Source organism: Agelaius tricolor, unplaced genomic scaffold (assembly GCF_023055355.1).
Source record: "Agelaius tricolor isolate 1412-34295 unplaced genomic scaffold, bAgeTri1.0.p SCAF_26, whole genome shotgun sequence".
Lineage (NCBI taxonomy): Eukaryota > Metazoa > Chordata > Aves > Passeriformes > Icteridae > Agelaius > Agelaius tricolor.
The window spans coordinates 4,417,562-4,436,583 of NW_027269286.1; the positions used below are offsets into that span (position 1 = coordinate 4,417,562).

Consider the following 19,022-nt stretch of genomic DNA (forward strand, 5'->3'; position numbering starts at 1 on the left):
CTTCTATTCAAACATATGTAGGACAACAAATTATGCCAAGCCATTAGGAAGCCCTTTTCAGGAAGAAAAGGATAAAAACCCAATCAGTAGAAAACTGTGGGCTCCAGCAGGCAAAGCCTTGGGAGATTTTGCTGCAGGGGTTTGTTATGATTGTCACTGTTACCTTGACAGCAGTGTGAGCTGGAGCTGCCTGAGATGCACAGGTTTGGTCTGCTTCAGGCTGGGACATTATTTGAGGCTGCTCAGGAAAACTGCCCTATGTCAAGATGCAGAGGTGGGAGCTAGAGCAGCTTTCTACTTCCCTGATCCCGGTTTGTGTGTGCACCATCCTGCCACAGAAACGTGATGGGCAGGTCTGCTCCGTGCTGCTGCCTTGGCCTGGAGCTCTCCAGCTGCTGCTGCAGGCACATGAACAGCTTTGCGTGCAAATGCACTCATGATACAGCTTTCTTGAGCAGCAGCCCAGTTTGTAAAGGAACTTAAAAGCTGATTTTTTTCCAACCTTAGTTGTAAGGTTTTAATGTTGGAGAGATAGCTACCTTGTGTACCACACCTAAGAATGTTACAAGATTATTCTTTTGTTTTAAAATGAAGGTTAGAGCCTTTAGGCTGCTGCCTTCATCTGTAGCAGTAGAATAGGTGAATGTCACCACACAACCTCAGAGGAAGAATGGCAAGGTCTGTGAAGGATTTAGGTACCCTGCAGGAAGACTCTTCCCTGGACGTGTTGGGGGAGCTGCAGGAGGAAGTTGGTTCTCCGTTTGCTCCGTACACTAAACAGGCTCAGGGACACACAAAGGTGTGGAACATGGATGAACCATCCTCTTTCCTAAGTAGGGTCCTGTGGAAAACTGGTGGTTGGATTTTTTTAATGTGCTGAAATGAAGTGTAAGGGAGCTCATGTCTGCCTCTGCTATTTGCAGGCTGATCATCTTTAGTGGCTGTATTTGATTGTTTTTAATCCTGATTCATGGAGCCAGATGATCACCCATACAAAATTGTTTGTACACAAAGAGGGAGGATGAAATTGAAGTATTTTGCCAGTGGGCTTCAGCAAGGTCAGTTGTAGGTTTGTGCAGAGAAATGCTCAGGGGAAGCTGCAGCTCTTGCCCTGAGATTAAACTCATCACTGTTCTATCTGTTTGATGCAGTTTGCAGTTGGTTTCCCCTACATTTTGTACTTTTATATCCCAGTAGAGCTCCCTGAAATCTGCATACTTCCTGCATGTTATAACATTGAAAATATGGGATAAATTCCTTCTGTTCTTGCCATGATGATCCCAGCTTGCAGGAGGTCTGGCCCAGTAATTGTGACAGTATTTATTTGACACTGGTTCTCTAGGAGTGGTTTGCCTGGTCATAGGTTTTGTCATGTTAAGCACAGAAGCACATAGATCTCAGGAGGCAATGGGTGTAGAGGGAGAATTTGGACTTATCTAATTCTCATGTTTTAAATCACATATGTAGAAAAATGTGTTGTTTTTTCAAAAGAAAAGTGCTCATTTAGTTGTTTCAGATATCTCAGTCACTGCCTTTATCAGTTTGGAACAAATATAAAATTTTTAGGAAAAAAGTGGCTAAACCTCCCACCTTTTTAATGTGTGTTTGTTTCAATTGCTGCTAAAATGCTGCATCTCACATGGAAAAATTTCTGTCCAAAAGGCTCATTTGTGAACATTAACAGGGAGCTGAATGTACTGGATACTTAGCAATAATACTTCCAGTTCTGTAATATCAGTCTCAAATTCTCACATTTCAGGGCTCTGTGCTAAAATATTTAACTCCTTGGTGAGAAAAGGGCCCAGTCCAAGGGGAGTAATTACCAAGGTGGCACCTTGCTCCTGCAGCAGCAGCGTGTTCCTTTCTCCCTGCCATCGAACTGCTGGGGTTTTATGCAACCTCATTGTCAGCAGCATAGAGCCAAGAGTTTGCACTGAGCTTTGTGTGGCTATTGTTATCCAGGGAGGTGTTTTTGTGTGAAGTCAACCAGAGGTCTGTTCTTGAAATATTAATAACTGATGGAAAGGGAAAAAATCACTTCTTGTAAAGGTCACAGTTTTCTTTGTATTTGATATTTTAGTCAACATTTAAACTCCTGAATTTTTCTAGGAGTTTTACTCACCTCAGTTGTGTATTAGTTTAAATTTAATAGAAGAGAGACTTGGTCCCTAAACATGGGAAAGAAAATTTGCAAATGTGAGTCCTGCATGTTCAGAAATGGAAGTTTACTGAGGTCCATTATTTCTCTTGATGTAACCTGGGGGCTGCTTCTTATGCTTCCAGCTGCAAGAATACAAAAAGTATTCCTCAGGGCCTTTTTGCTCTTACCCCAGTCCCAGTCACCTACTCTAAGAGAAGTACTGCAAGCACTAAAGTGTTTCCACTGAGGACCTGGGGCTCTCTTCTCCCCCTGTTGGGAGTCATCAGACAGCAGGCTGCTGAACTGCTTCCATATTCCTTCCAACCTAAGAGAGTGCGAGAGCTGAAAGCGGTGGCAGAGAAGCAAAAGCTCCTTGCTAGGTGGGTGTCAGTGCCAGCTGCAGGCTCTGTGCCTGGGGACGGACTGACTGCCCAAGTCAGGCTGTCCCCCTCCATTACACCAGGGAAAGGTGGTGTGGACATAATTTGTTTGCTCCTTACTCAGTGTGTAGTTGCTCAGGGTTATAAAACAGATGGCTGGAACTGAACCATTGACTTGAGGCTGCCTAGCTTTTGTTTTGCAGCTGAAATTTCCTGCACTGTCCCTGTTTTTTAGGGTTTGGGTGTTTGTTTTGGCAGGGCTTTTTTGTTTGCTTGTTTGGGGTTTTTTTAACAGCTGTATTATTTAGATTGCTATTCTATCATGGTTATAACACACAGTCTCAAAACTCACAGCAGGCATGTCATCTAAAGCTCTTTCCTGGGGTATTACCTTCAAGAAAATGGCAAGGAGATCCATGAAGTTCCAGCACCAAAGAGACTGAAATAATTCCATGAGGATGCATCTCCTGGGAGGAAGATGGAAGGGACTGTGAGGTGCTCCTGCATGGCCTGGACTGGGCAGTCGGGGGCTGCATTTCCACAGGCTGCTGATCCAAGTGACATGCAAGGGCAGGGCCAGCCAGAGCCAGCCCTGAGGGCACAGGAAGGCACAGCCTGTCAGAAGCCATTCTGTGGCATTTTCAGCTTCTCTCTGTGGTTGAGGCCCTCATTTTTCCCAGGGAATTAATTCTCTAAGGATCTGTTTTCCTGCCTCCAGCAGCACTTGAGCTCCCATGCAGTGGTGGAAGCGGTCAATGGGGTCTTCAGCTCTGCCAGGGGAGGGTACAACAAGGTCATTTGTTACCTCTGCTGATGGTGCTGAGGGAACAGATAGAAATGTGAGTAGTTTTGTGGTGTGGAAGAAAGGTAGGGTGCAGAAAAGAACAAGTGGCATCTCATTGAAGTAAATCACGAGTGCTTCTTCCCAGGATGGAAATACAGGAGAATAAAGGTCTCCCCAAGGGAGAAAGCCTGGAGGAACCAAGGGGTCAAATCAGCACCTTCCTGCCAGGCTGAGATGCCTGTATCACCCAAAGGCCTGGGGTTGCCTGCAGCCATCTCCAGCAGGACATGTCCCCCACCCTCCCAGTCATTCCCAGGCACTTTCTTTGCAGAGCTGCTTTTTCTCAGAAGCACAGCAAACACCATGCCCATTCTTCCCAGGGCAGCTCTGGAGACTCAGGATTATTTTCCCATGTTTGCAGTCCAAAACCTGCTCTTCCTGGCTGAGCTTCCCTTGCTTTGCTAGTGATGGGTCCACCCCACCGTGCAGAAATGGACCATCCTCAGGAATGGTCTGTCATGTTTTGCCTCTGTACTGGCCTTCCCCAAGGATCAGGGAGAAGCTACATCTCCATCCTTGTGCCAGCTCCACCCTGAGGCACACTGTGCAGACACCTTACAGCTGGTGCAGTGCTGACCCCCTGCTCCAGCCCTGTACTGACCCAAACCTCACGTCTCTGAAAATACTGCCTGTGTTGAAAGGTGGACTTTTAGCACTGAAGACTTTTAGTCTTCATTTACACCATTATTAAACAAAAGGACTACTGTTAAGTGCTGTCAAAAGCCAGAAAATCGTGAGGTGTAAATTTTGTGTCTTTATAAGCAGAACATGATCCCCCAGGAAATGAGGGTCACAACTCTCCTCCCAGCAGGTATTTTTCTTCCCCAGAAAACCACCAGTTTGGTCTTTCCAAAGTCCTTTCCCACCATTATCAAACCTCACATGGGCCCATGTGACTTTGTTGTCTTTGTGCAGAAACCAGTGGCTTTGTAACCCCACCACTGTTTGATTAAAAAGCAAATATGTCTCTTATGCCCAAGGCAAAGTGTTGCTGCAGAGCCACCGTTCACCAAGCAGGGTTTTTTGTGCAAGTGGTTGTGGCCTGTTGGAAAAAAACCCTCATTGGCACATCCAAATGTGTTCAGCCAGCACAGGCCAAAAAACACCTAACAAAAATCTGAGGTGTAAGGGAGAATTAAAGAACAGTTTCTCAGCTCTAGGAGCTCCACAGAGATTGTTTGCTGTGTCTCACAGCAGTTAGCAGACCAGACATTGATGGTGCTGGTCTGGCTAAAAGCATTAGAACTTTGGAGAGGAGGAGTGTCCAGGTTGGGTTGGAGTAGGGGTTTGTGCTTTGGGCCACAGAGAGGCAGGGGGAGCACAGGCAGAGGGGGACACACTTGTCAGGTCTGGGTCACAGCAGTTGGTTAAATTATCTTTTTTTTCTTTTCCCTTTTGGCAGGAATTTTATGCAAGTCACACTGTGTGAAGTATAAGATGTGGGGATGATGCACTCCTGGCTATGGATGCATCCCTGAGTTCCTAACCCAAATCCCAGCCTTCACCTGGCATTTTTAACAATATCCAGATGGCAGGCTCAGGGCTTTGACTCAAGCAAATGCATCATGAAAAAAATCAAGTGTGGGAAAGCTTAGATGAAGGCCAGTTAATTAACCCTTTGAAGCCTGTGATGTACTGAACAGTAGTTTGTCATTTGTCTTAATCATTATTCTATGACTGGCTTTTAATACCATTTAGCACAAGTTCTGATTTTTTTAAGAGATGGCATCACACGTGGTTTTGCTCCTTGCTTTTTGTTGGTAAATTACCTATGCAGAACCTTTACAGGTGGCATTTCAGGGTTTCTTCAAGAGGAAGAAATTACTTTACAGCTGTTAGGTGTATTAAGCAAAAATTAAGACATTTCACTGCATTATACAGCCTGTGTCCTAACAAAAAAGGGGGATCAGAATTTTTTTTCCATATTGTATTTGAAAAGAAAACTCTTCTTAGCCTTTAAAGAACTTCTTATTGACCTTTCTTCCCCTGAGCATTTTCCAGGTCTCTGGCTGCTGCCCAAACACTCTCCTCCCAGTGTTACATCTGGTCACAGATCCCTCTCATGCACCCTGTGCCTGCCTGTTCCCTCTTGAAATACTTTTGGCAACTGTCCATGCCCTCACCATGCAGCCCTGGGATCTCATGGTTCCCCTCTGGTCTCAGGCCCTTCAGCAATACTGAAACCCATCAGGGAAGCTCCACCAGGAACTGCAGGACAAATGGCAAGTAGCTCCATCTGAAAACAAAGAAACAATGCCAGCAGCATAAATCAGCTCCTGTGCAAGTAGAAACTGTTTTGTGTCATGGACTGGCTGGAAAATGGAAGTTGTGAAGGGAGCAGGGAAAAGGTGAGTCACCCTTCCTGAGCTGGTGAAGAGGGAAAGATGAATTGTCCTTCCTGGTTTTAATGTTGGTTGTTTGGTTTTTGTTTTTGTTTTTGTTTTTTTTTTTTTTTTTTCCTCCCCAGTTTGCTGCTTTCCTGCTCTCTGGAGTAGGATGGAAAACTTCTTGATAAGAATTAAAAAATAAATCTGTGTTGGGTTCATACTCAGGAAACTGCTTTAAAACCACAGAAAAGTTAGTAAATCACTGAGGAATAAGCTATGTCCTTTTATCAAGAGTGTGAAAGAGCAGGGAAGTGTCTTGGTGTCCTTGGAAAAACAGCAAGGCATGGTGGTAACCCCCACTGCAGCAGTCCCTGCAAAACAGAGGAGGGATGGGAGGCCCAGGGCCTGGAATTGCTAACAGGGCTGGGCAGGGAGGCTGCTGTGACAGCTCCAGGCAAGAGTAGATGATTGTATGGCTCACCTCAGTGGAGGGGTGGCTGGGAAGGTTAATGCACAACTATGGATTCTGGTTATGTCCCTGTAAATGTCAATGCACACCAGAGTGCATCCAGCAAAGTTTCTACAAAAGAATCTTGAGCAACCAGAGTGGGCTCTGGGAAAAATAACTTGAAGGATGTTTCAGATTTGTGAGGAACCTGAAGCAAAGTTCTGAGGATTTTTCTTTTACCTGCTATCCAGAGAGAAGCTATGTTATTTTTAGAAATCAGTGCCAAGACTGTGACATCTATCACATGCTCAGGAAGAGGGAAACTAAGTTTGAGGGAGCTCTCGTGGCTGAAATCCATGAGGAGAGATGTTTTAGGGATTAATATCACTCCATGTGGCAGGGGCTCTCCTGCAGAATTGCCAGGAAAGAGGTAACAAACTTCCTTCCCTCGAGCTGGCTGCTTCCTGCAGACTGCCTTTGAACCAGGCAGGAGTTTTGACACCAAAACACTTAAGTGCTGTTGGGTGAGTGTCCAGCAAGCCTTTGATTAGAGCAGTGCTCATTAGACTGACTTGTTTCAGCAGCTGTCCAACACAGGAGAAAAGGGAAATCATTAGAAGTAAACTCTGTGTTTCTATTTCAAATATTATGACCCATCATTGCTCTGACAGTCTCTGAACAATGGCATAAATGGGCTGAGTAATGTGACCCAGCGTCCGGAAAAGCCTTATTCCAGAAAACAAGGAGGGTAAATCACATGATGCCCCATGAGATGGGGTGTTTTGACAAATTACTGCTTCAGGGGAAGTGAGAACAATTTCAGTAACTGGAATGTTGCTCCATCAGTTTCAGACCCTCGGGATTCCCCATTGCCCTTTCTTCCCCACCTCCCACCTTGCTGTTTTCATTTTTAATTGGTGATGTCTGCCAAAGGCTGGTGCTTACCTCTATTTGCTGCCAGAAAAGCCTATTTTTTATCTTTTTAAGGAGCTTAGAAAACACTCAGAGGAAAATGGGAAGGTTTCAATGCCTCATTTTACTACCAGCAGACAATCCCGTAGAATCGAATGCAGGCATCAAGGGGCACTTAGTAAGACATCACCACAACAGCCTTTCAGTCTCTGTTGAATTCACCTTGATGCACAATTCTCTGTTTTGTGCCATGTGAGACACAAGACCAAAACACCAGCAAACTCAACTAGGACAATGTTTTTTTTTGGCATAGCAATGCAGTACAGAGTCTTTTATGGCCATTTTGGACACTAGCCTCTAGGACTTGTGTCCAAAATGGCTAACAGATGTGTTGGAGCCTTGGGTGCTAGAGATAAAAAATGACCACCTGCAACAAGCTGGAGGTAGATCAACCAGCTTATGGCACCTGCAAAGATTTGAAGACGTGATTTTGTCCTCCTCACCATGCACAGAGGTCATGGAATTAATTATATGGTTCAGTGCTATTTAAATACTCTCATAACTGTGACTGCTTAGGCCACATTGTCACTGCAGCACTGTTTTATAGCACGTAGTAGTTCTACATCAATGCAGCTAAAACAGTTGGAAGGATTCTTTCATTGAGACTTTCCTATAAATGTCTGATTCTGTTTCTTCGTGACTGTTTGAGCTCTCTATTCCAGCTGCTGCCTTCTATGAAGTGCAGCTAATAACAGCACCAGCAGCAGCTGGACAATTTATTCCTTAAAAACTGTAAAATGCTCTGGTATGAACAGAGGGGGGTTTTGCTGTATATTTCTCCTTGGTGTTTCTAGGCTGACTATTCTGTTCCTTGAAAGCAGCTGATTTCTGAATAGAAACAGAAATGGAAAATAGAAATAAAAATGTTGTATCCTATCCCTCCCCTTCCCCCATTCATCTCATAATGAAGCAGGGATTACTATAAAATATTTTAATTTTAACTCTGGATCACAGAATCTTGGATACACATTTTATAGGTTTTTCCAATGGTAGTTTGAGCAGGATTGGACAAAGACCATCACTACCACATAGTACAACCTGGTCCTGTTGTGAGCTGCACAGGTGTTTTCACTTGCCATGAACACAGCTGAGTGTGGAGGGACCTTTGGTCACCAACCTGCCTGTGCCCAGAGGTGCCCATGGTCCCCAGCCAATGCATGTGGAGTGGTCTCATGCAGTTTCAAAAGTCTGAGAGACAGGGTTTGTCTTGGCTGCTCTGGCCACCATGAGGATATTTAGAGGTTGACTGGCTATGGTGACATATTTCCAAGCATCTTAAAGTCAGGTCTGATTTCTTTATATTTAAACATAATCCAAGGAAAATGAGGGACCATGTCCATGAAATAATTCTTTGATAAAAATGATGAATGGAGAAAGAAAGAACCATTGCAAGAAATGCATAAATTAATATACACACATCCTCAAACTGCATTACACCATCAAATCCCAGCTTGCTTCCATGGCTTGAAGATTATTATACCTGGAGATGATGCAATAAAACAAATTACTTGCTTGCCCATTTGATGTCCTGAGCTTACACTGCTCCCATCCAGCCATTCCTTTCAGTGCTTTCCTGCATTCCCAGCCAATGAACATGAGATCCATGCTGAGAGAGGAGCAGCATGGGGCACATCCAAGCTCCCCCCATGTGAGGATCATCCCATCTGGATAAATGTATCTGAGCTGAGAGCTGCAGAATGAAGAAAACTTCTGTTCCTTGCACACCTCTCTGTTAAAATTCTTAGATGTTAAAAAGCATCCTTGCTGAACCTCTGGACACACAAGGACAGTGGATGAGTGGAATGTGGTGACAGTGGGACAAGCTGCAGCCAGAGATGAGAGTCCAAGGGATGTGGCCAAAACTGCTCCTTGATGGGAGTTTTGCTCAGAGATCCTCCACGTGGGTTTTGGTGGTGTGGAGCTGGGTGTTTCACATGTCAGGACCCAGGACATCCCTCTGGCTATCCTGAGCAGCCAAGACCCCTGCCAGGGGTCTCAGAGACCCTGGCACAGAGCCCAAAATCCCTGTGTTTTTGATTATGACCTGTGGAGCAAGTTACCAACCTTAGATGAAGATCTGCAAGCCATGACAAATTAAGTAGAATGATAGTGAATTTATCACAAGGCGAAAAAGTAGACTTTGGGGTTTTAGAATGGGGATTCAGGGAGGCAAGACGGAGGAATCTGGGTGTGTCCAGCCTTTCTTCTTCTGCTGTGATGTTGGCACTTTTAGATTGGTTTAGAGTAGAAGCTCACTGTCTAACATAGGTGATAGGTATCGGACAGTAATTGTAAACATTGTAGGTGTAGTTTTTAGTATAAAAAGATAACACTGCCCTGGGGGCAGGCAGAGTGCCTGGACTGTCTTGCTGGATGGACCTCGGCAGGTCAGGAGAAAGAATTTTATAGATAAGATACAATAAACAACCTTGAGACCAGGAAATGAAGAGCTCTGACTCCTTCTTCAAGCGCCGGGCTGGGAAAAGAGAATTTCCAATGTATCTCAGGGTCACTCTGACCAGCAAGAAATCCCAACATCACCGAGTGTCCCAGCTGCAGCTCTGCTCCTTGTAGGGGTGCCTGGAGGCTGGAATCCCCTGTGACAAACCTGCTGGCAGCCGTGAGAGGGACGGGTCCATGTGAGGGTCAGGTTTGCTCTGGAGCTCACCTGGGCTGCTCCTGGGACAGGGAGCTGTGCCCTGAGCCCCGCAGCAGCATTCCCAGGATGGCCAGCACTTCCTGCAGGCCCTGGCCAGTGTGGGCACTGCAGCCCCGGAGCATCCAGCGGTGGCTGGCCAGCCCCCCGAGCCGCAGCATCTCCCCCAGCTGGGCAGGAGCCAGCGCTCCCGGCACGTCCTGCTTGTTGGCCAGGAGCAGCACAGGGATGCCAGCCATGCCGGGGTGGCTCAGGGCCTCCTCCAGGGCCGCCATTGCTTCAGCCAGCCGGGCCGTGTCTGTGCTGTCAAGCACGAAGACGAGGGTGTTGATGTCCTCCAGGTAGTTCGGCCAGCTGGCCCGCAGGCTGTCCTGTCCCCCAACATCCCAGAGGGTGAAGGAAATGCCACAGGGAGTTCTCAGAGACTCCACGTTGAATCCCACCGTGGGGCAGGTCTCCACAGCCTGGCCGCTCTTCAGTTTGTACAGAAGGGTGGATTTGCCAGCGAAGTCGAGCCCCAGCATGATAACTCGAGCATCTCTTTTCCTCCAGCCTTTGGAGATCAGCTTCCCCATCAAGATACTGCCAGTGCGGGGGGAAATGCAGCCAAAAAAAAAATAGCAAGCAAGCGTATTTCCTCGGTGATGTCAGTCATTAGCAGAGGGCTCAGCCCTGTGTCTCCGAAAGAGCACCGCAGGTTTGCTGAAGAAAGGTGCGGGCAGCCGGCTTTGGCTTCTCTCTGAAGCTCAGATGAGGCGAGAGCGAGCGTTTACGAGGTGTGCAGCAGAGCCAGGGAGTGATGTTCACATCAGCAGTTCCTACACCCCGGCTCTGCTGCTGCTGCTCACTCCTTTTCATTCAGGACCCGAAGCGATTGGTGCGAAAGTGAGCTAACATTTTGCAGGAAGAGGTGGGGAGACCGTGCAGTAAGTTTCCTCCTCACCACATACATAAATAAATGAGCTTCTGTTCATTGGCTTGTCTAGGAGAAATCCACCCCCGACAGGACAGGACAAGGAGGAACCCGGGCTTCAGACCAGGGTTACTCCAGGAATTTGCTGAATCACAGCTCAAGGGTGGGGATTTAAAGCCTCTTGAGCAACAAGACGATTTTTCTGCCAGTCTTATGTTAAAAAGTACAAAACAAATCACTGTATCATCAGCTTTTACTACCTTTTGTGCCAATGGTAACAACAGCAATTTTAAAAAATGCACACAAGCATGTTTTTTTGAAGTCTTACGGAAATACAATGAGTCAAAATGCCATTCCTGGTCCAAAAATCCCTAATATTCTTTACATCAAAGTATTTACAACATTTCAACTTTTTCAAGTGAAGCAAAGTTATGTGGTTGAGGGGGTACAAAAATCCCCTAAAAGAACAGAAAACTGTTTAACAAGACAGCACCCCTCGCACTTCACAAACCAGAGGCAAAAATGTGCTGCTGCAACAACTCCCAGCCTTGCTTGTGCAAGAGCAGCTGAAGGCAGCCATCAGAGTCACAGCAAAGCCAGTATTTATTTCCCTTCTTTATTGGCTGGGTTTGGCTCCTAAGAGGCTGCTCAGAGGTGTGCAGAGCTCACCCCACAGCAGTAAGGCAGAGCTGCTCTGTAGCCACCTTTATTTGAGAAAGAAATGGGATTCAGCCCTGCTTCCCTGGGCCCACAGGGGAATTTTTAACACATCTGTGGGAGATGCAGTTTCCTCAGCAATAATCTCCTCATGACAGCTCCACGTCACAAGCATTGCTGGGGATGGAGTTCAGCACAGCATGTGGAAGGGACTGTCTGGTCAGCTGGTCACTGAGAGGCATATTTCTTCCTCTGGGGGCAAGATACTTCAGTTTTCCATCTTTTACAGAAAGGAAGATGCATGAGAAAAAAAAAAGAACACAAGGAGTTCAGCCCACTTAGGCTGCATGGGATTGCAAGGGGTGCAAAACAGACCACGTCCTGCAAGATAACTCTGTGATAAATCTCTCTCCCATTGTTAACCTACAGAGCTGGATGGCACCAGAGCCTCCACGGGATTTATGCAACTTGTGGATGTGTAAGATGGGTTTTAACAACTGTGCAATACCAGGTTGGAAGGACCTCAAGGATTATCTGGTCCAACCAACCTTTCAAGGCAAAAGCATGGTCTAAAAGAAGCTCAGCACCCTCTCCAGCCAAATCTTAAGTGTCCCCAAGTGCTGGGGAACACACCACTTCCCTGGGGAGATTATTCCAATGGTGGATTGTTCTCATTGTGAAAAGTTATTCTCTTGTGTGCAATCAGAATCTCCCCAGGAGGAAATTGTACCCATAAGTGCTCATTTTTTTCCATAGACTACTTGTAAAAAAGGGATTCTCTATCTTCTTTGTAACCACCCTGTGAATATTGGAACACAGTGATCAGGACTTTCATAAGCCTTCTTTCTCAAGATTCAACAATAAAATTGTGCAGTGTATGTTCACACATGATCTTTTCTAAAACCAGTCTGTAAGTGCAAAACTGGCAGAAAGCTCCCTGGATGTGGATAAGAAAAGAGAACTGTAATGCACAGTGGATTCTGGCCCTTCAGGGCATTGTTTGCACACCCTGAAGTGTGTATTGCTGCCTGAGGGTTATCCTCTTGTCCATGTTCTTCAGTTTTTAAAATAAATCCTTGATCTGCTTGTTCACCATTTTGGAATAACCTTCCAATATTTCATTATCCTTTAAGATCAGTATAGTTGATATTTTTAGACATAACAGTGGGTCAAATGGATTGTGTCTTGATCTTTTCATGTTTCTCCTGCCTTTGCTGCTGCTCATCCTCTCTGAGACTTGGCAGGCAGTGGTGGCACACATCTGACCAGACATTCGTAGTACCATAATTTTTTTCAAGTAAATTAAAATGCAGGTACGGGAAGCAGGGGTGGAGATTCTACCATTCAGTGAATAATTGAGCATTTGAAATATGATGTAATGGAGTCTTTGATTGGATCACTCCCTCACATGCTACAGAAGAAGGCTGCTTCCAAAAAAACCCCCCCCCCAAAAAAAATAAAACCCAAACAAACAAACCAAAACAAACAAACAAACAAAAACAACAAAAAAAAAAAAAAAAAAAGGAAAAGGGAAAGAGGAAAAAGGGAAATGAAAAAGAAGAAATAAAGCCAGAATAAAGGATGCAACTAAGCACAGTTTTACTGATGATTCAGTAAAATTCTGAAAACTCTTCAGGTTTTCTAAGGCACAGAATACAGTAATTCATGATGTTCATTTTCTTTTTTTTACATGCTTATACCCTATGTATTGAACCTATTTTCTTTCTTCCTGACAATTATTCCAAATACAGGGTGCAAACTGTGCCTACAGAGCCTGTTCCGCCCACAGCTATGTTACAAAAGCATAGCGTTTCCAATAAATAATACATAGGAGCAATTACAAGTCTGTTTAAGAAAGAATGAAAGAAAAGAAAGTAAAAGCATACAAGATGAGTTCTGAGTGCATCTATTGCTGGAACAGAAAGGCCAGGTACTAAATAATTCAGACATTGTGTTCAGAGACAAGGACAGCCCCTATTCAAGCTGTGTCTTCTGTGGACAGAATAAATGTTCTTTTCTTGTGTGTCATGTCCCTGAATTCTCAGAAGCAATGCTAATTCCATTTATAGTTTCACAGAATTTCAGTCAATTTATTTGTTTGCTGGTTTTTAGGCATGCATTTCTCCACTTCCTAGATATTCATCCCCCAAAAAAGCAATAATCAGTACTAGCAATACAGAAGAGAATATGCCCTCCTTCCCATGCCCCAAAGATTCCAATTACAGGGATTTTGTCCTGATCACTATATTAACTCACATTTGTTCCAACCTGTGCCACCTCTTTGGAAGGCAGCTCCAGGGAGACAACCCTTCACAGAGACAGGAATAGCAGCTGTAGTTCTGGTCCTTGTTGTGAGTGTGCATCCAGATGGCATCTGCTTGGAACAACAATCACATCTCAGTCCAGCAAAGGCAGAGTGTGCTTCCCCATCCAATTGTGCTTGTGTCCCTGGGAAAGGCCACCAAAACCACTGTGCACCCAGCCCTGCCTGTGTTTCCTGCAGGATCTCCTCATTAGATCATACATGGCAAGACTACCAAGGAGGGCAAGTTCAGAGCAGGAGCTGGTGAGAAAGCCCTCTGGGAGCTGAAGGAAGCCCTGGACACAGGTGGATGTCTTGACCTGCAGAGCCCCCTGTCCACAGCTGGCAGTCACCTTGAAGGGGACTTCTCTGTGTTTGGCCTGTGAGAGTTCCTTGTGTACCTGTTGGGATCAGTGGATTTGACCTAGCCAGGGCCCCAGGCTAAAACCACAACAAAGCCAAATGCAATGGTTCAGACTTAGAGAAGTTTGGCCTTTTTCTTCCCTGCATCCTGCTCCATTCCCCTTGCTCTGCCCCCAATTTCTGGGGTGCCCACAGGAAACTCCCTCCTGCTAACAGACTCGTGCCAGTTCACTTGGCACCTGCCCAGGAAGCTGCCTGTTCCATCAGGGTCAGTGGGTGGCTGTGAGAGCTGGCAGCTGAAGGCAAGCTGCTTCCTCCTGAGACAAATTCCCAGAGGCTTGAAACATGGCTTAGCATAGTCTGAAAGTTACACAAGAGAGCCACAGGCTACGACATGCCCCAGAAAAGCCTGCCTGCAGTGATGTCTCTTGACAAGATGTGATCGCTTGAAGTTGAATCAACACCCTGAGGTTCAGAATGACAAGACTCACACAACAAAAGACATAGCAGATGTTAAGCACTTGTCCTTCAGGTGCCCATCAAGGACTGTGAGAGGTGTTGGTATCTCCAGGGCACTCCTGCTGGGGTTGGAAATAGGACATTGTTGTCCATCTCATCCTGTGGTCCTTGTTTTCTCCTCATTTCCTGGGACAAATATTTGGTGAAGGGAAATGGTTTTTGGTAGCATAACTGGTAGCAGATAGGCTATCAGCTTCATGCTTTCCTAAGTTAACTCCTTCCAGTAGGAAATGACTCTAGCTGGAAAGCACAAAACCTCACCTGCTACACCCTTGCTGATGCCATATCACAGTTCCCAGGAGGTCCTTGTCTCTTGTCAGTCCCCACCTGTCTGGCCTGCTGGGACTCACCCCTGTGCTGGAGGATGGCAGCCACTAGGACATCGTGCCCTCGGGTGTGAGATCCTGCTCAACACAGCTGCCTGATGGCCAGGGCTGGTGGTGCCCCTGCGTGTGCCCCAAGCCTGCCTGCTCCCTGGCTGGGGACAGAGGGACAGGTCCTGACCATCAGACCCTGCCTTAACTCCCTGGCAACAAGGTGAATGTGGAGAATTATGACACAGAGCAAAGAATTTTTTCCCTCATGTTCTCATCCCTTAGCTGGCAGGTGCTGCAACAGCAGGACGACATGGAAAGGAAAATTATTTGCCTTGCTATGATTTCTGTTTGAATTAAGTATGTCCTTTGTATATGACTGTAAACTATTTTCCACAAATATTATTGCTCTAGTCTCTGAAATTATAATTTCCAAAGCTGTTTGGAATTTTATCAGGATGCAGAATTTTATCAGTCCTCTAGAGAGGACTCTCTAGACATACTCATTCAAGTGCTACCCAAACTGTTTTAGTTTTTCCCACATAAAGTGGCAGTGCTCTGTATTCTTTTATGTCACTGAAACTCTCATTCCAGGTCCTTCTTTGTATGTCTTAAATTCACAGATCTCTTCCTCCTTGACCCCTAACATCTTAGCTTTGTCTCCTCATGACAACTTAAAACTAAGCTTCTTTGGCACCCTTACCTATCCTGACACTATCATTCCCTTTCCTGATGCTATTCATTAACTCTTCTTCTTCCAGTTGGTCTCTATCCCAGCTTAGGTCATACACTCATCTATGCCACATACTGCACACAAGCCATTTTCACCTTCGAAACTAATTAAAATACAGCTCTATTCTGAGAGGCCTTAAGCTCAATTCTTTATTATTATTAATGTTTCTAGTTGAAGAGGAAAAAAAGAGCAAAAAATGTGTATGCTTACAAAAACATCAGTGTTATATGTGCCAAAAAAAGGCTCCTGTATCCTAGTATTTGCTTCTCCATCTGTTGAATGTAAAAGCCAGGAAGCAAGGACTGGATTCCTGGGGCTTTTTTTTTAGTATTCCTTTGGTTTCTATTGAGAGGAAGCCCTAAAGAGACTATCTAATGAGGCTTAACCCTACTCCCTACTTGCATTAAATATAATATAGGTAATATCTTACCTGTTACTTCTATGGGAAGTAAAATTTTATACTTTGAAGGTATGCTGACGAAATTCATGTCTCCAGATTAGTCTGGAGGAAATCCTGCTTTGCAATACACAAATCCAGTTCCCTTTAAGGTGGCCTTCCCTTGTTTCAGTTCCAGAGAAAGAAAATGGGATTAAAATGACAGTGCAGGCATGGACCTGAAAACGTACTTTGTGCAAATTGAGAGGCTCCAGTGCCACAGCAGTCTCACTCTCAGTGCTCCTAGATTCAGGAGGTTTGGATGCAAAGTCTTGTTTAATTGTTTGTTTTTAATATTTGTCTTAGCTTACCTGTTTAGGACATTTTATACCAATAAAAAATTACTGAAAAGATACTGGAAATTATCAACAAGAAAAAAAGATATAAACTGTTCTTTACATTTCTATTTGGTAAAATGGAAGAAAGTGACAAAAACCCATGAAATTTCACAAGTTGCATTTTATCTGTCTGGCCACAGAGTGTCAATGTTTTCCCACACATTTCTCAATGGAGAGCCTCCCTCCAGCGGAATCAGCTGCTGCCAAACAGCAGATGTCAGAGTTCCTGCTTTGATTTATGGACAGGCCCTCCCTTTTTTGGAAGTGGATCACTTTGAAACGGGTTTTGCTGAACAGCAGCTGTAGGTTTGTTTTGTGTGCCACAGGAAGCTGATGGTGAGCACTGCAGAACAGAACTGGAGTGAGATGTCAGCTCCAAGCAGGTCACATTTAGCTCCAGATTGTTTTCACATCAGATTTAGCTGGCATTATATCCTAGGACTCTACAGTCTGAGTGAAAACCTAAGTGAAAAACCTACCGATGGCAAAAAATGATGCTTAATGAGGAGAAAAACAAGAAACACTTGGAAGAACTTTCTTCCTTTAATATCTTGTAACAGGTCACTGACAGTAGCCATCACAACTCATCACTGTTTGTGAAGCTTCACAGAGCTGCAGACACAGAACAAGCATTTAAATCCACAATTAACAAGATCATAAATTCCTGTACACTCGGGTTTATCTATGGCTTAGACACCTTTGTGATCTCCAGGTTTGACACCACATCATTAGGAATGGAATTACAGAATCAGGTTTTGGGGTACAATTCCAAAACCCCTAGGTTTTGGGGTATAATTCCATGCTAAGCTATTCTCCATTTTGAATTTCTAGTGTCCCCACTTCGGTCACTTGAGGAAAGCTCTTCTCAGTCACCTGCTACTGCTACCAAGAGATGCAAACTGAGGCTGTTGGTGTCAGAGAGAGGGATCAGCACCAGATCACCACCGAGGCCAGCAACACACATTACCTGTGTGGTGTCTTGGGAAACAATTCCTTTTGTTCTACAAAACTTGTCCCTGGATAGCATTGCTTTGCCTGGTTGGCCTATTTAATGCTTTCATAACTCTTCCAGTCGGTCATAACTTTTCCAAGACGGATATCAGGTTTCATAACCCTTTTCCTTGTAGAAAAAGAAATGCTAAGGAAGGTTGCTTTTTGTTATTGCTGGCTTTTGCAAAAAGCCATACTGAGAGAAAAAGAACTGGAACTAGTTATTTGCAAGACAATAAAATTATTTCTGCTGCACACAGAACACTTCTGTAGCTGTTTCAGCTGCTCGTAAAGCTCACACACAATATGAACTGCCTGCAACTACTGTTTAAGAACTTATTGCATGATAAAATTAGTGTGAAAACTGACTAGTGATAACTAATAAGAAGAAAAATAAACCCATGTGAATAAAAAAACCCCTGACTTGGAGCTTGTGTTCTGGCCTTGTTAAAACAACTGAGTTTCTGCATATGGTAACTAAGCAGGGCTGTCCTGCAGAACTAAAATCACAGTTTTGTTTATGCAGCTCCACCTTTGCACCATTTCCCAGCAATGTCAGGAAAGGCAGCTGCTCTTGACAGACAACTCCTTTGCGAAGCCACAAACACAAGCTGAAAACAAATGCTGTGTATGTTCCCTTTCTGGCCCCCACAGAGGCACTGATGACATTTTTCCGTGTATCTTATTTATGCCTTTTCTTTCTGTTGCTCCAGAATTCCCACAATGTATTCAGCAGTATTTTCCTGATGCTGGCAGCGCAGCAAGCAGCAACTTGGCAGGAAAATGCTCTTTCTACCCGGGACCTACCACTGTGCTTTCCTTGCCTCGTATTCCAGAGCAGAATTTCTCCAGCATCACTGATTCCCTCTCAGAGCAACCCATGCACACTTGATCCCTGGGTTACTAAAATTGATTTTTCTTTTCTTTTTTCTTTTCTCTCTTCTCTTTTCTTTCCTTTCCTCTTTTCCCTTTCCCCTTTCCTTACAATTTCTTCTTTGAACTTAGCTTTTTCTTAAATTGACCACCCTCAAAAAGAGATTGATACCTCCAGTGGGCTTGACCTTACTGCTTTATGTTTCAGATCCATCAGCTCTCCACTCCCTGCAACCCCCAGCTGCCTTCTGACCCACTGTCAGGAAAAAAAAAAAAAAAAAGTTAATTTTGAGAAAGAAAGAAGCCATTTCCTGGTAACAACTTTGTGCTAACAAAAGATTTCTCTTGGGAATGCCGGTTTCCAATCTTTCCTTTCCTGGATCCTGCCTACTTGATGCGCAGGTGTTGGAACAGTGAAGGGACAAGACTGTGAATGCTAAGGCCTAGCAGGGGTTTATCAGCTGCCTAAATACTTTTGAATGAAGAGAAGTCGCTGAGTGACTGTGTCAGCAGACCCTTAGCCCTGTCTCTGGGACCCACCTGGACTGAGGCCTGACTGGCCCCAGGCTGCAGCAGAGCCAGCAGCGATCCAGCCCCAGGCGGGCTCTGCTCCCCGGCCGGGGAGGGAGCCTGGGCCGAGCCGCGGAGGATGCGGGGCAGACAAGGCCATCAGCTCAGGAAGGGCAGCACTCTGAGGGGCTGCAGGGGCTCCGGAGGACAGCGGAGGAGGGGAAGGGTTTGGAGCAAGGCCTTACGAAGAGGGTCTGAGGGAGTTTGGACTTGAGGGGATCGCTCAGCCTGGAGAAAAGGCGGCTCG

The 19,022-nt window shown here is 45.2% G+C and overlaps 1 protein-coding gene across 1 annotated transcript; it reads right to left on the reverse strand.

Moving 5' to 3' along the window:
• Positions 1-8,162: 8,162 nt before the first annotated feature.
• Positions 8,163-10,342, reverse strand: ARL11 (ARF like GTPase 11). The gene has a single exon (XM_071448362.1). The coding sequence runs from the start codon at positions 10,340-10,342 to the stop codon at positions 9,776-9,778; it is 567 nt and encodes a 188-aa protein (XP_071304463.1). The 3' UTR covers positions 8,163-9,775.
• Between the last annotated feature and the right edge of the window lie 8,680 nt (positions 10,343-19,022).

What these genes read in the sequence shown, in the direction of transcription:
- ARL11 (XM_071448362.1), bottom strand. Translation starts at nt 10,342, where the DNA reads ATGGGGAAGCTGATCTCCAAAGGCTGGAGGAAAAGAGATGCTCGAGTT.